Source organism: Homarus americanus, unplaced genomic scaffold, assembly GCF_018991925.1.
Source record: "Homarus americanus isolate GMGI-L3 unplaced genomic scaffold, GMGI_Hamer_2.0 scaffold3841, whole genome shotgun sequence".
NCBI classification, from domain to species: Eukaryota; Metazoa; Arthropoda; class Malacostraca; order Decapoda; family Nephropidae; genus Homarus; species Homarus americanus.
In genome coordinates this window covers 22,501-40,479 of record NW_024731614.1, presented here as the reverse complement: position 1 = coordinate 40,479, position 17,979 = coordinate 22,501, and the positions used below count along the sequence as shown (strand labels likewise).

The following is a 17,979-nucleotide window of genomic DNA, read 5'->3' as shown; positions in this document are numbered from 1 at the left end:
ACACACATCTACACCCCAGTAACATAACACATCACCCCAGTAACCTGCATCTACACCCCAGTAACATCAACATCTACACCCCCAGTAACATAACACACATCTACACCCCAGTAACATAACACACATCTACACCCCAGTAACATAACACATCTACACCCCAGTGACATAACACATCTACACAGTCCTCATCTACACAGTAACAACACACATCTACACCCCAGGTAACATAACACACATCTACACCCATGACATAACATCTACACCCCAGTAACATAACACACATCTACACCCCAGTAACATAACACACATCTACACCCCAGTAACAACACATCACCCCAGTAACATAACGCACATCTACACTGATGCATAACATAACACACATCTACACCCCAGTAACTGACACATCACACCCCAGTAACACAACACACATCTACACCCCAGTAACATGAACACATCTACACCCCAGTAGCATAACACATCTACACCCCAGTAACATAACGCACTCTACACTGATGACATAACACTCATACACCCCAGTGACATAACACACATCTACACCCCAGTAACATAACCACATCACACCCCAGTGATGACATAACACACATCTACACCCCAGTAACATAACACTCATCTACACCCCAGTAACAACACATCTACACCCCAGTAACATAACATCTACCCACTCTACACCCAGTAACCTAACACATCTACCCCAGTAACATAACACACATCTACACCCCCAGTAACATAACACACATCTACACCCCATGTAACTCATCTACACCCCAGTAACATAACACACATCTACACCCAGTAACATAACACATCTACACCCAGTAACATAACACACATCTACACCCCAGTAACATAACACACATCTACACCCAGTAACATAACACACATCTACACCCAGTAACATAACACACATCTACACCCCAGTAACATAACACATCTACACCCCAGTAACATAACACACATCACCCCAGTAACATAACACATCTACACCCCAGTAACGCAACCATCACCACCATCACACATAACGCACATCTACCGGTAACATAACGCATCTACACCCCAGTAACGCACATCTACACTATACAACGCATCTACACCCCAGTAACATAACACACATCTACACCCCCGGTAACATAACACATCTACACCCAGTAATAACGCATCTACACCCCAGCATAACGCACATCTACTGATGACATAACACACATCTACACCCCAGTAACTACACCCCTACAACCCTCTCACACGCATACCAACATAACGCACATCTACACTGATGACATAACACACATCTACATGACATACATCTACACCCCAGTAACATAACACTCTACACACAACACACATCTACACCCCAGTAACATAACCATCACATACACCATCTCGCAGTGACATAACGCATCTACCCCAGTAACATAACACATCTACACCCCAGTAACATAACACATCTACACCCCAGTAACATAACCACATCTACCCCAGTAACAACACATCTACACCAGTAACATAACACATCTACCCCCAGTAACATAACACACATCTACACCCCAGTAACATAACACACATCTACACCCCAGTAACATAACACATCTACACCCCAGTAACATAACACACATCTACACCCAGTAACGCAACACACTCACCCCTGTGACATAACACACATCTACACCCCAGTAACATAACACATCACCCCGTAACATAACACACATCTACCCCAGTAACGTAACACTCATCTACACCCCAGTAACATAACACACATCTACACCCCAGTAACATAACACACATCTACACCCCAGTAACATAACACACATCTACACCCCCGGTAACATAACACATCTACACCCCAGTAACATAACACATCCTACACCCCAGTAACATAACACACATCTACCACTGTAACATAACACACATCTACCCCAGTAACACAACATCTACACCCCAGTAACATAACACACATCTACACCCCAGTAACATAACACACATCTACACCCAGTAACATAACACACATCTACACCCCAGTAACATAACACACATCTACACCCCAGTAACATAACACACATCTACACCCCAGTAACATAACACACATCTACACCCCAGTAACATAACACACATCTACACCCCAGTAACATAACACACATCTACACCCCAGTAACATAACACACATCTACACCCCAGTAACATAACACACATCTACACCCCAGTAACATAACACACATCTACACCCCAGTAACAACACACATCTACACCCCAGTAACATAACACTCATCTACACCCCAGTAACATAACACACATCTACACCCCAGTAACATAACACACATCTACACCCCAGTAACATAACACACATCTACACCCAGTAACATAACACACATCTACACCCCAGTAACATAACACATCTACACCCCAGTAACATAACACATCTACACCCCAGTAACATAACACACATCTACACCCCAGTAACTACACATCTACACCCCAGTAACATAACACACATCTACACCCCAGTAACATAACACACATCTACACCCAGTAACATAACACACATCTACACCCCAGTAACATAACACATCTACACCAGTAACATAACACACATCTACACAGTAACATAACACACATCTACACCCCAGTAACATAACACACATCTACACCCCAGCATAACACTCATCACACCCCAGTAACATAACACACATCTACACCCAGTAACATAACACATCTACACCCCAGTAGCAACACACATCTACACCCAGTAACATAACACACATCTACACCCCAGTAACATAACACACATCTACCCCCAGTAACATAACACACATCTACACCAGTAACACAACACACATCTACACCCCAGTAACATAACACACATCTACACCCAGTAACATAACACACATCTACACCCCAGTAACATAACCATCTACACCACAATAAACACACATCTACACCCCAGTAACATAACACACATCTACACCCCAGTAACATAACACACATCTACCCCAGTAACATAACACATCTACACCCATGACATAACACACATCTACACTCCCCAGTAACATAACACTCATCTACACCGATAACATAACACACATCTCCACCCCAGTAACATAACACTCATCTACACCCAACATAACACATCTACACCCCAGTAACATAACACACATCTACACCCCAGTATAACACACATCTACACTGTAACATAACACACATCTACACCCCAGTAACATAACACACATCTACACCCCAGTAACATAACACATCACACCCCAGTAACATAACACACATCTACACTCAACACATAACCACCACCCCCGTAACCATCTACACCCCAGTAACATAACACATCTACACCCCAGTAACATAACACACATCTACACCCCAGTAACAACACACATCTACACCCCAGTAACATAACGCATCTCAATCAACATAACACATCTACACCCCAGTAACATAACACACATCTGCACCCCAGTGACATAGCCATCTACACCCAGTACAACACATCTACCTCAACCACATCTACACCCACCCAGTAACATAACACACATCTACACCCCAGTAACATAACACCATCACCCCGGTAACATAACACATCACCCAGTAACATAACACACATCTACACCCAGTAACATAACACACATCTACACCCCAGTAACATAACACACATCTACACCCCAGTAACATAACACACATACACCCAGTAACACACATCTACACCCCAGTAACATAACACATCTCACTGATGACATAACACACATCTACACCCCAGTAACATAACACATCTACACCCCAGTAACATAACACTCATCACCCCAGTAACATAACACACACACCTACACAGTAACATAACACACATCTACACCCCAGTAACATAACACACATCTACACCCCAGTAACAATACACATCTACACTGATAACATAACACACATCTACACCCCAGTAACATAACACACATCTACACCCCAGTAACATAACACACATCTACACCCCAGTACAACGTCACCATTCCTACCTCTCCTTACGCCATCTCACCCCGGTAACATAACGCACATCTACACCCCAGTAACAGCCACATCACACCCCAGTAACATAACGCCATCTGCACCCCAGTACATAACCACACCCACCATCTACACCCCAGTAACATAACGCACATCTGCACCCCGGTAACATAACCGCATCTACACCCCGGTAACATAACCCATCTACACCCCAGTAACATAACCCATCTACACCCCAGTAACATAACACATCTACACCCCAGTAACATAACACACATCTACACCCCAATAACATAACACACATCTACACATACACCATCTACACCCGGTAACATAACACACATCTACACCCCAGTAGCATAACGCCATCTACACTGATTACAAACGCATCTACACCCCGGTAACATAACACACATCTACACCCCAGTAACATAACGCTCATCTACACACCATCACACCCAGTACAACACCATCTACCCCAGTAACAAACACACATCTACACCCCAGTAACATAACTCACATCTACACCCCAGTAACATAACACACATCTACACCCCAGTAACATAACACACATCTACACCCCAGTAACATAACACACATCTACACCCAGTAACTAACACCATCTACACCCCAGTAACGCAACACACATCTACACCCAGTAACATAACACACATCTACACCCCAGTAACATAACACACATCTACACCCCAGTAACATAACACACATCTACACCCCATATGCATATCTCCTAACCACATCTGCACCCCAGTAACATACACACATCTACACCCCAGTAACATAACACACATCTACACCCCAGTAACATAACCACATCTACACCCCAGTAACATAACACTCATCTACACCCCAGTAACAACACTCATCTACACCCCAGTAACATAACACATCTACGCCCCAGTAACGCAACACCATCTCACGATACATAACACACATCTACACCCCAGTAACATAACACACATCTACACCCCAGTAACATAACACACATCTACACCAGTAACATAACACACATCTACACCCCAGTAACATAACACACATCTACACCAGTAACATAACACACATCTACACCCCAGTAACATAACACACATCTACACCCCAGTAACATAACACACATCTACACCCCAGTAACATAACACCATCTACACCAGTAACCTAACACTCATCTACACCCCAGTAACATAACACACATCTACACCCCAGTAACATAACACACATCTACACCCCAGTAACATAACACACGTCTACACCCCAGTAACATAACACACGTCTACACCCATAACATAACACATCTACACCCCAGTAACATAACACACATCTACACCCCAGTAACATAACACACATCTACACCCCAGTAACATAACACCATCTACACCCCAGTAACATAACACACATCTACACCCAGGAATACTTTTCTAAGCGTAATTGCTGAAAAGCTGAAGATATGCTTCAGCTTGACTACCTGGCAGTAGGATGTCCACTAAAATTTGCAAAATCCATTCCAGGTTGGGAGGGAGGGTTGACAGAGTGGAAGAGTGGTTGACGGGGGAGGGGTTGACAGGGGGTTGACGGGGGAGGGTTGACTAGGGGGGAGGTTGACGAGGGGAGGGAGGAGGGATGTACGAGGGAGGGATAGAGAGGGGGAGGAAGGAGGCTTGTTTAGAGACGCTACCTCCACCCTTATGAGAAGCAGTGTGTCGGGTTATGTTCTGTGAGAGCACTCTGCTCCTGGTCACCTGATAGAGGAGGAGTAGGAGGAGGGGTTAGGTGTTGCCAGTTAAGTGAAGATAATGGAATTTGGGTGAGTTGTTGTGGAGGACGGGTTGTGTGTGTGTGTGTGTGTGTTATTACATGAGTGTGCTAAGCATCCTTCAATTTGTCTTTCTGTCTGTTTTGTCCACTTATCCGTGTAATTATCTCCGTCTGTTCCTCTGTCTGTCAATTTGTCCGTCTGTCATCCACCTTTCATCCGTCTGTCAAGTTACTCATAAATAACTTCCCCCGTCCCTGGTAGATCTCGAGACGGTTGAGTGACTCTCACGAAGGGGAGGACGGTGAGTGACGGGTGAGAAGTAACGAGGGAGGCAGGTGAGGCGAGGACCGTCACGCACCGGTGTGACTGTAGCTGACGCCCCTTACACAGCATGTAGGTGACGCCCCTTACAGGTGTAGGTGACCCCTTACAGGTGTGGTGGACGCCCCTAAACAGAGTGTAGGTGACGCCCCTACAGCATGTAGGTGACGCTCCTTTACAGAGTGTAGGTGACGCCCTTCAGGTGTAGGTGACGCCCCTTAGCATGTAGGTGACGCCTTTACAGGTGTGGGTGACGCCCTAAGGTGTAGGTGACCCCCACAGCATGTAGGTGACGCCCTACAGGTGTAGGTGACGCCCCTTACAGCATGTAGGTGACGCCCCTTTACAGGTGTGGGTGACGCCCCTTACAGCATGTAGGTGAGCGCCCATACAGGTGTAGGTGACGCCCCCTTACAGCATGTAGGTGAGCCTTTTACAGGTGTGGGTGACGCCCCCTTGGCGTGTGGGTGACGCCCCTTACAGCATGTGGTGACGCCCTTACAGGTGTAGGTGACGCCCCTTCAGCATGTAGGTGACGCCCCTTCCAGCGTGTAGGTGACGCCCCCTTACAGCGTGTAGGTGACGCCCCTTCAAGCATGTAGGTGACGCCCCCTTCCAGCGTGTAGGTGACGCCCCTTAGCGTGTAGGTGACGCCCCTTACAGCGTGTAGGTGACGCCCTTCCAGCGTGTAGGTGACGTCTTACAGCGTGTAGGTGACGCCCCCTTACAGCGTGTAGGTGACGCCCCTTCCAGCGTGTAGGTGACGCCCCTTATAGCGTGAGGTGACGCCCCCCAGCGTGTAGGTGACGCCCCTTACAGCGTGTAGGTGACGCCCCTTTGGCGTGTAGGTGACGCCCCTTATAGCGTGTGGGTGACGCCCCTTATAGCGTGTAGGTGACGCCCCCTTATAGCGTGTGGGTGACGCCCCTATAGCGTGTAGGTGACGCCCCCTTACAGCGTAGGTGACGCCCCTTATAGCGTGTAGGTGACGCCCCTTATCTTGTGTAGGTGACCCTTATAGCGTGTGGGTGACGCCCCTTACAGCGTGTAGGTGACGCCTCCACAGCGTGTGGGTGACGCTTATAGCGTGTGGGTGACGCCCCTTATAGCGTGTAGGTGACGCCCCTATGGCGTGTGGGTGACGCCCCTCCAGCGTGTAGGTGACGCCCCCTTACAGCGTGTAGGTGAGCCTTACAGCGTGTAGGTGACGCCCCCTTACAGCGTGTAGGTGAACGTGCTCAGATATTAGGGACAATATTTATGTGGACGAATATGAATAGATTGGTTTATACATAGTGTAAGAGCAGAATTATGGGGTAGATACATAACTGGCCTGGGACACCTGTCGGGTACAGTGCCGGACACACTGTACCGAATGCTTAATGTTAAAAAACTACTCCTCTTCACTCCCTCTCTCCTCTTGTTTGCCTTACCCCCACTCCTCTTCTTCACCCTTTTTCACCCTTCTCTTCCTTTTCCTCTTCACCTCTTACCACCTCTCCTTCCCCTCGACTACAGGGTCTTCCGTCGGCCATGTGAGGTCAGGAGACATGGTATATAATTAACACAATGGAACAATAAATGATTGAATACTAACACCTGTTCATATCAAGTGTTGAGAGTAACAAATAGACAATCAATCTGTGTCGATCATTTGATTAGAAATTGGGGGAAGGATATGAACATCACTTACAATATGGATGGAAATTAACTTAGAGAAATGATCTTCGCCGGTCAGTGGCAGGAGGTTGTTATTAATGTTGGATGTTTTGTAACACCCCCTCCCTCCCCTCCTTCCCTCTCATTTACTGTTCAATAAGATGGGAGGTGGGACGTGAACACCCCTCCCTCCCCCCCCCCTCATTACTGTCTGGTGGATGAGTCGGTGTCGCCGTCGTTACAAGGTCATGGCCCACAGCTGCGCCTTCGTTAGCCTGCTGGTGGTAATGATCACACACGCCAGGCGTTACCTCCCTCTCCTGTGTGTGTGTGTGTGTGTGTGTGTGTTCGTTCATGAGTCCAGAACATGCCGCAGTGTGAGCCTGGAAGTGCGACCTAAACTATCCCAACGTCATCTACACTCGTGTAACCTAACCTAACCTAACCTAACCTAACCTAACCTCGTTCACCTCTCCCTAGCTACTTCAATTATTGAACTGTATACACATATGCATTAATACCACACGAATATATAAAAACAATTTACATACCTTCATCTTTATTATACACATTAATTTTATATATTTATTTATTTTATATTTTGCAATTCCCTTTATGCATATCATCTCAGCTCGTGTTGTGTGGTGGTTGTTTGCTGGTCCACCGATAACAGATAAATGTTGATATGTGTAGAAAATACATCACGACAACCTTACTCAACATTCTCCACTACTAGCAGTGCAGATGTTGTTAACCTAGAAGTGACATAGTGTTAATATCGTTCCTGCTACAATAGCGGAGATTGTTTTGTATTGTCGACGTAGGTTGTATTAGTGTTAATGTAAGTTCTACTAGCTAGATCGTTAATAGCGGGAGAATATTGAACTTAACACAGCTAATCTACACAGTGTTCGATAGCTAGTCTGTCACTAGTAAATGTTTGCTAGTCCGTCAATAGCGAGAAACTGTTCAACTTAACAACTGCTGATCTATACATTGTCAGTTAGTAAATATCACTAGCAATATCAACATAACCCCTAGTTGCTAGTCCGCCAGTAGCAGCAGAATATTTAATTTGTCAAAGTAGGTCGCGGGAGGTAGTTAATTAGCAGAAATAATGCGACATGTATTAGGTAGCGTGCTGCCACACAATTACCTCTACCTGGGTTTCTGTCATGTTATTAATAAGCTCTTTTTTCACTTTTTATGTTGGCTCCTGCTGGGGTGAGTGAGGGGGTACACTTTACCTTAAGTATACTTACAAAACTATAAATTTTACTTTTATCTGAAAAATAATTTGTTGGGATTTTTTGTGTTTTTTTTTTAGTTAGAAAACGTTATACTTTTGAGTATCTATTTTATTTGCTTACGTTAAGTGTAATTGTTTTTAAACCTTTTTTCATAGTTCACATTCTAGAGTGTACTTGTTAATAGCTTTTCCATCATTTTATGGTTCAATGTGTTGTTATGTTTTTGTAATTAAATAAAGTGTACTTGTTTGAAAATTTATTTTAACTCTGAAGTAAATTAATTTTGTTATAAAACTACTTATTGTTGGAAAGTTACTTCTCTCACGTACATGAACTACTGTATAGTTGCTCAAAATACTATAATGAAAGAAACTCTTACATCTTATGAAAACAGTAGACTTGTTATATATTTTTTTTCACTTATAAAATATTCTTAGTACACTTCTCTAATCTGAAGCTGAATAACGAAAGTTTTTTTTTTTGCAATTTGTCAAAAAGTATATCTACATATAATGTATTTGTTATAAAACTACTTCCTTGTATATTATTTATAATATCCACATTAGAAAATACATATATATTTACGAACACACATCATAGTGAGAGTCTTACCATAATTACTATGCCTGTCTGTCTGTCTGTCTGTCTGTCTGTCTGTCTGTCTGTCTTCTGTCTGTCTGTCTGTCTGTCTGTTTTTGAGAGCGATATTAGTATCATGCCAACATTTAAATTCCACAGCTTAACTCACATACAACACCCAGGTATGTTGGGGAGCTGATTACATATGAACCCTTAATATATATACCATGTCAACTTTGAACCCTTAGTATTAACCCATTAAAGAGGTTCCAATACATTAACTAAGGTTCTATTAGTCATATTATTACTAAGGTTCATGACTAGGTTCATTATGTACAGCTGATGAGTCATATTTGTTTGGGTGAGGAGAAGTAACATTATCAAGGTCATTGTTGTTATGTTTATGGGCAGAGAAATAATGGGTTTAATATTACTTTAAAACAATGATGATAATAATAATGGTGTTGTTTTTGTTAATAATAATAATAATAATAATAATAATAATAATAATAATAATAATATTAATAATAATAATCCGTAAAGGTAAGTCAACAACAAAAACATTACATTAACCACAAATGGCGTTACTTAACACCTTTCCTAAGTGTGTGTGATGGGTAAATACACCTAATTGACTTTTTATATGACTTTTAAAATATATTTCACCTGTTGCAAATTACCGACAGCTAATTAGCCTTAGAGTTAATGACAGTGATCACTAGACACGCACCAACACCGCCAGTAATTGTCGCGATTGAGTAGTTAATAATTATGGCATCATAAGACGGGGTGCAGTAATCACAGGTAACACTCTCTCTCTCTCTCTCTCTCTCTCTCTCTCTCTCTCTCTCTCTCTCTGATGGTGTTTGTGTTTGACTGTGGGAGTAGTGAGAATGACAGACAGACAGACAGAGAGAGAGAGAGAGAGAGAGAGTAAAGATGTGGGTCAAAGTATGGGGGTGTGAGGATGGGTGTTTGTGTGAGAGGTTAAGGTGTGAGGGAGGGAGGAAGGGTGTTCTGCTTGGTGTGCTGAGGTAGCGTGATAGCAGGGTGTCGTGGCTTCCAGCAGTAAGCAGCCCTGTGTCCTCTTGCATTATACATCACCTCACTACCTGCTTGTTGAGGCACCTCCAGAGACCTACACCTTGACTTATTATTACAGGTCCGTTCATAACTTATTCCTCCACCAGGTGTACAGCGTCGTGTGTGTGTGTGTGTGCGTGTGAGTGTGTGCGTGTGTGTTGCGGTAGTAATAGATCATTATGGTGGTGGTACTAGACGGGCTGTCTTCACTACACTGCGGCATTTCCGGGCTTGCCTTCTGGTCTGTCTGTCTGGTGTGATTGATCTGGTTGGATGGTTCATTACCTGACTGTGTATCTGTCTGGCTAACTTTGGTGTAAGAGACCACGTCCTTGGCAGCACCTAAGGGCCCTGATTAGATTGTTTAGCGACGTCCCCCTTTTCTCTCTCTCTGAACGCTTGTCATCGCCTGTCTTTTACGGGATCTTCTCTTCTCTTATCTAATCTTTTCTTTTTTATTTCATTCGAGTTCTTTCTTTCTCGTCTTATTCTCAAATCTTCTGCATCTCCCGTGTCTTCACTTTCTCCTTAACATCATCTGCCTCTTTCCCTCAGCTTTGCCTCCTCCCCTGCTAGTCTTCTATGTTCGTCTCTACTCACCCCAGGCAGTGGTGAGGGCGTGGGGAGTGAGAGGAGAAGTGAGCGAAAGACACGGAGAATGTGTGAGAAAAAAAGCAAGAGAGAGAGAGAGAGAGAGAGAGAGAGAGAGAGAGAGACCAACAGGTTGAAAAGTGGATTAATAATACCCTGCCGTGCACAACATGTTTACTCTGAGACTGTCGGGTTGTATTTGTGTATGACTGGGAGTGACTCAGGACCGTCCTCCTCCTCCTCCTCCTCCTCCAAGTCACATCCAATACATGTTCTTGTTTATATCAACTCAAAACAGGTGTGTAAATTGTGGACAGCTAATGAGAGAATTACCTGTTTTATGTTGCACGGTGTCTGCATGCGAGGGAGCGTGCGGGAGAAAGATCAGACTGTTGCCTGGATGTAATTACGATGGAAATAAATATATTGCGAAAAATAATGCCCACGCGTCAGTCATTAGTGCCGGGTGGTGGTGAGGGAACAGCTTTCTGGGCTCCGGGGCCTAGAGGAGGTTTCTGCCTGCGTTGGGTTGATTAATAGGTTATGATGAGCTGATTCTAATCTCTTGTTTCTAAACCTCGTGGGTCAGGTTCACCTCCCTGTCACTGGTGATCTGTCGGGAGGTGAAGGAGAGAGACGTGGAAATGCAGTTTTGTGGCCTAAATTTCAACGCTTTTCAAAGTTATTTTTGTTCCTCTAAGAATGCAAAATAGACAACACATATAACATTCATTTCAGCTAAGACACAATTACGTCGACCTTCCGCTGAGACTCTACTTTAAAATACTTATGCTTTCTAAACCTCTTAGGTTATTTTTGCTTTATTTATTCATCAACAAATAAGGATACACAAACACGTGTCCCCGGTCTGTTCAAGCTACGACACAAGAAGTGACTCCCAACAATTACGTCGATATTAAGATAAGCTGGACCTTAAGTTAATGTCTTTATCTGCCTTCAACTGGTAGAGGGAGGGAGGTAGGCGGGGTGTGGGTGAAGTGTGAGGTGTGAGGAGACAGGGAGGGAGGCGGGTGTGGGTGGTGAGGGAGACAGGGAGGAGGCGGGGTGTGAGTGAAGTGTGAGGGGTGAGGAGACAGGGAGGAGGCGGGGTGTGGGTGAAGTGTGAGGTGTGAGGAGACAGGGAGGGAGGCGGGGTGTGGGTCAAGTGTGAGGGTGTGAGGGAGACAGCAGGGGGAGGCAGGGGTGTGGGTCAAGTGTGAGCGATGAGAAACAGGGAGGGAGGCGGGGTGTGGGCGAAGTGTGGGGGAGACAGGAGGGGAGGTGTGGGTGAAGTGTGAGGGTGGGGGAGACAGGGAGGGAGGGCGGGGTGTGGGTGAAGTGTGGAAGAGACAGGGAGGAGGCAGGGTGTGGGTGAAGTGTGAGGGGTGGGGAGTCAGGGACGTCGGGTGTGGGTCAAGTGTGGGGTGAGGTCAGGGAGGAGGCGGGTGTGGGTGAAGTGTAAGGGGTGAGGAGACAGGGAGGGAGTCGGGTGTGGGTGAAGTGTGAGGGTGAGGAGACAGGGGGTAGGCAGGGTGTACATTGTTGAGTGGTCACGAAGTTGACAGTGAGGACAGAGAGGTGAGAAGGAGTCATGTGTTGACGGCAGTGGTGTAGTGCCATTGTGACATTTTGTTTGTGGTGGTGTGTGTGGCTGTGTGGTGTGTGTGTGGCAGTGTGGTGGTGTGTGTGGTAGTGTGGTGGTGGTGTGTGTGGCTGTGTGGTGGTGTGTGTGTGGCAGTGTGGTGTTGTGTGGAGCAGTGTGATGTGTGTGGCAGTGTGGTGTTGTGTGGAGCAGTGTGATGTGTGTGGCTGTGTTGTGGTGTGTGTGTGGTGTGGTGGTGTGTGTGTTGGTGTGGTGGTGGTGTGTGGCTGTGTGTGGTGGTGTGTGTGAGTGTGGTGTTGTGTGTGGAGCAGTGTGATGTGTGTGTGGTGTGGTGTTGTGTGGAGCAGTGTGTGTGTGGCTGTGTTGTGGTGTGTGTGGCAGTGTGGTGGTGTGTGTGGTAGTGTGGTGGTGGTGTGTGTGGCTGTGTGGTGGTGTGTGGCAGTGTGGTGTTGTGTGTGGAGCAGTGTGATGTGTGTGTGGCTGTGTTGTGGTGTGTGTGGTGTGGTGTGGTGTGTGTGTGGTGGTGTGGTGGTGGTGTGTGTGTGGCTGTGTGGTGGTGTGTGGTGTGGTGTTGTGTGTGGGCAGTGTGATGTGTGTGTGGCTGTGTGGTGGTGTGTGTGGCGGTGTGGTGTGTGTGTGTGTGGCAATGTGGTGGTGTGTGTGGCGTGTGGTGTTGTGTGTGGGCAGTGTGTGTGTGTGGCTGTGTTGTGGTGTGTGTGTGTGTGTGGTGTGTGTGTGTGTGTGTGTGGTGGTGTGTGTGGCAGTGTGGTGTTGTGTGGGGCGGTGGGGTGGGTGTGTGTGTGTGGGCAGTGTGGTGGTGTGTGGCAGTGTGGTGTGTGTGTGTGTGTGTGTGTGTGTGTGTGTGTGTGTGTGTGTGTGTGTGTGTGGCGGTGTGGTGTGTGTGTGGCGGTGTGGTGTGTGTGTGTGGCAGTGTGGTGGTGTGTGTGTGGTGTGGTGTTGTGTGTGGCGGTGTGGTGGTTGTGTGTGTGGGCAGTGTGGTGTTGTGTGTGTGTGTGTGTGTGTGTGTGTGTGTGTGTGGTGTGTGTGTGTGTGTGGTGTGTGTGTGTGGTGGTGGCAGTGTGGTGTGTGTGTGTGTGTGTGGTGGTGTGTGGTGTGGCAGTGTGGTGGTTTGTGGCAGTGTGGTGGTGTGGGGCAGTGGTGGTGTGTGGCAGTGTGGTGGTGGTGGTGTGTGGCAGTGTGGTGGTGGTGGTGTGTGGCAGTGTGGTGGTGTGTGTGGTGGTGTGTGTGTGTGGCAGTGTGTGGTGTGTGTGTGTGTGTGGCAGTGTGGTGGTGGTGGTGGTGTGTGTGTGTGTGTGTGTGTGTGTGTGTGTGTGTGTGTGTGTGTGTGTGTGTGTGTGTGTGTGTGTGTGTGTGTGTGTGTGTGTGTGTGTGTGTGTGTGTGTGTGTGTGTGTGTTAACAGACAGGAACGTTATTTTTGTGTGGTATTGGGGACGGGACTGTGGTGGTGTGTAGCAACGAAGGTGTTTGTTGCAGTGTAGTGGTTTTGTGTGTGTGTGTGTGTGTGCGTTGTCGCTAGTGGCATGGTGGTGGGCGTGGCGAGGTGGGGGGGTTGCAGGCATTGAACCCCTTCCCCTCCTGCACGTTCAATCAAGTGCGCCACCCGGTTGTCGCCACTCGCATGGTGTAGTAGGGCGTTCAACTGTACGTTCACGTGTTCACTATGTGGTGGGGTGGATAAAGAGGCATTGGGGCGGATGGAAGAACTGCCGGATGGGTTGAGGTGTTGCTTGATGAGTTGAAGGGCCGCCGGATGGGTTGAAGGGCCGCCGGATGGATTGAAGGGCTACCTGATGAGTTGAAGAACTGCCGAACGGATTGAAGAACTGCCGGATGGGATAAAAGGCTGCCTGATGAATTGAACAATTGCTGGATGGGTTGATGGGCTGCCGGATGGGTTGAAGGGCTACTTGATGGGTTGAAGGGCTGCTGAATGGGTTGAAGGCTGCCGGATGGGTTGAAGGGCTGCCGGATGGGTTGAAGAACTGCCGGATGGATTGAGACTGCCGGGTGGGTTGGAGGTTGTTGATGGTTGAAAGGCCGCCAGATGGATTGAAGGGCTGCCTGATGGTTGAAGAACTTCCGAACGGATTGAAGAACTGCCGATGGGTTAAAGGGCTGATGGATTGAAGAATTGCTGGATGGGTTGATGGGCTGCCGGATGGGTTGAAGAGCCGCTTGGTGGGTTGAAGGGCTGCCGGATGGGTTGAATGCTTCTGATGGGTTGAAGGGCTGCATGCTGAAGGGCTTGATGGGTTGAAGGGCTGCAGATGGGTTGAAGGGCTGCCGGATGGTTGCTGCCGGATGGGTTGAAGTGTTGCTTGTTGGGTTGAAGGGCTGCCGGATGGGTTGAAGTGTTGCTTGTTGGTGACGGGCGCCGGATGGGTTGAAGGGCTTCTTGATGGTGAAGGGCGCAGGATGGGTTGAAGGGCTGCAGGATGGGTGAAGGGCTGCAGGATGGGTTGAAGGCTGCAGGATGGGTTGAAGAGCTTCTGATGGGTTGAAGGCTGCAGGATGGTTGAACTTGTTGGGTGAAGGGCTGCAGGATGGGTTGAAGGGCTTCGGATGGGTTGAAGAGCTTGATGGGTTGAAGGCTGCGATGGTTGAAGGGCTTGATGGGTTAGAGTTGAGGGCTGCCGGATGGGTTGAAGGGCTGCTGGATGGGTTGAAGGCTTGATGGGTTGAAGAGCCGGTGGGTAGAAGGGCTGCCGGATGGGCTGAAGGCCGCCAGGATGGGTTGAAGGGCTGCAGGATGGTGGGCTGCCGGATGGGTTGAAGTGCTTCTGATGGGTTGAAGGGCTGCAGGATGAGTTGAAGGCTGCCGGATGGGTTGAAGGGCTGCAGGAGGTTGAAGGGCTGCCGGATGGTGAGGCTTCGATGGGTTGAAGGCTGCAGGGGGTTGACGGGCTGCCGGATGGGTTGAAGGCTGCTGGATGGGTTGAAGGGCTTTGATGGGTTGAAGGGCCGCAGGATGGGTTGAAGGGCTGCCGGCTGGGTTGAAGGGCTGCCGGATGGGTTGAAGGGCTGCAGGATGGGTTGAAGGGCTTCTTGATGGCTGAAGGGCGCGGCTGGATGGGTTGAAGGGCTTTGTTGCGTTGAAGGGCTGCAGTAGGGTAGAGAGGCTGCCGGATGGGTTGAAGGGCTTCGATGGGTTGAAGGGCTGCAGGATGGCTGAAGGGCTTGATGGGTTGAAGGGCTGCATGGGTTGACGGGCGCAGGATGGGTTGAAGGGCTTTGATGGGTTGAAGGGCTGCAGGATGGGTTGAAGGGCTGCAGTATGGGTTGAAGGGCTGATGGGTTGAAGGGCTGCAGATGGGTTGAAGGGCTGCAGGATGGTTGAAGGGCTTCTTGATGGGTTGAAGGGCTGCAGGATGGTGAGGGCTGCAGGATGGGTTGAAGGGCTGCCGGATGGGTTGAAGGCTGCCGGTTGGGTTGAAGAGTTGCCGTATGGGTTGAGGGCTGCAGATGGGTTGAAGGGCTGCAGGATGGGCTAGCGGCTGCTGACGGGTTGAAGCGCTGTCGGATGATGCAAGAGCTGCCGTTTGGGTTAAGGTTGCAATGATGGGTTGAAGGGCTGCCGGATGGGTTGAAGGGCTGCCGGATGGGTTGAAGGGCTGCCGGATGGGCTGAAGATGGGATGAAGGGCTGCCGGATGGGTTGAAGGGTAGAGGTGACGGTTGAGAGGTACCTGCGTGAGTGAAAAACGTACGTGTGTGTGTGTGTGTGTTCGTTCTTTGTGTACATGTGCATGGGTGTGTACATGCGGGGGTGTGCGTGTGTATCGGGTACTATGTTTTACACCAAAGCCTTATAGTTAAGGTCGGCTGTCGAGTCCGAGGCCAGACTTTGGTCGCCAGCGGGTAATCCATCTTTTAAACCATCACTTACCTGTTCTGAGTAACCAGGGGGAACTAAGTAACAATCCATCGCATATACACCTCTTCTGTGTGTCTACATTTCATCCATTACTTACATGTTCTGATTGGCTAGGAGAGACACGCTTTATTAAACCCATTATATACCTGTTCTGAGTGGCCAAGAGGGAACTTAGACACCATTTAACTCATCACACTGGTCATCTTAGTGAGGGGTGACGGAGGGATGAGGGCAGCGTTTAGGGGGTAAGGGGAGCGTCATAGGTAGGGGCAAGGGTATTCTAGCTAGTAAGAGAATGTTAAGGGGGCGAGGTGATTCTTTGGGGGTAAGGAGTGGCTATGGGTAGGAGCAAGGGGAGTGTCTAAGGGGTAAGGGGTATTCTAGCTAGTAAGAGGAATGTTTAAGGGCGAGGGGGTGAGTTTCTGATGACAGAATAACTGGGAGTGTGATGGAATCGTCTTTAGGGGTGAGGGAGTGTCTGCAAGCTGGGTATGCGGGGATTGTGTGGGAGGAGGGGAACGCTGAGTGGCAAGGAGAGTGTCTAGGGTGGGGAGGAGGGAGGGCGGGGTGATGACCACTGCCACTAGGGCTGCAGTGGGCAGGAGAGGAGGGGAGGGGACGCAGTGAGGGAAGCAGTGGCAGATACTTCAGCTGATTATTTATGTCCCTCCTCCCTCCCTCCCTCCTCCTCCCATCTACTGTCTTTTCTTCCATTCCCCTTATCCTCCTTTTCTCCCTTTTTACATTATTTCCATTATTTTCCTCTTATCCTCCATCTCTCTCACCTATCTTTACCTTCCCACCCTGTCCGATATTTTTTTCATGCCCCTCTCTTCTCACTGGCCCCTCACCCCCTTTACTCCCATGTCATTTTTTCCCCACTCCTCCTCTCACACCCCTTTCCCTACTCTCCTCTACCCCATTTTCCACTTCCTTCTCATTCTTTTCCACTTACCTCTACTCTTATTCTCCTCTTCCTACCTTTCTCCCTTACTCTCTTCCTCACCTCTTCTCATTCTCCACAGTTCCTTTATCATCACCACTTTCCGCACTCGCCTCTGATTGACCCCAGCTAATACAGTTCCTACACCCCGAACCTGCCAGCGTCTCCAGCTCTCCACTTGCCACGCCATTCACTAAAGTGCTACCTGCCCCTGAACAATGAATGGGGGAGGGGGGGGGGAAGGGGCGGACGGAGGGGAACGAGTTCTTGACGGGTGGT

The 17,979-nt window shown here is 47.9% G+C and overlaps 1 protein-coding gene across 1 annotated transcript; it reads right to left on the bottom strand.

The window, feature by feature from the left end:
• Positions 1 to 14,791: 14,791 nt before the first annotated feature.
• Positions 14,792 to 16,808, bottom strand: LOC121867632 (sporozoite surface protein 2-like; the record flags this gene model as incomplete). The annotated part of the gene is made up of 2 exons (XM_042367649.1): positions 16,770 to 16,808; positions 14,792 to 16,526 (listed from the first exon to the last, which is right to left on the bottom strand). Coding segments are annotated over exons 1-2 (1,774 nt in total), but the record flags the coding sequence as incomplete, so codon positions are not given.
• Positions 16,809 to 17,979: the final 1,171 nt, after the last annotated feature.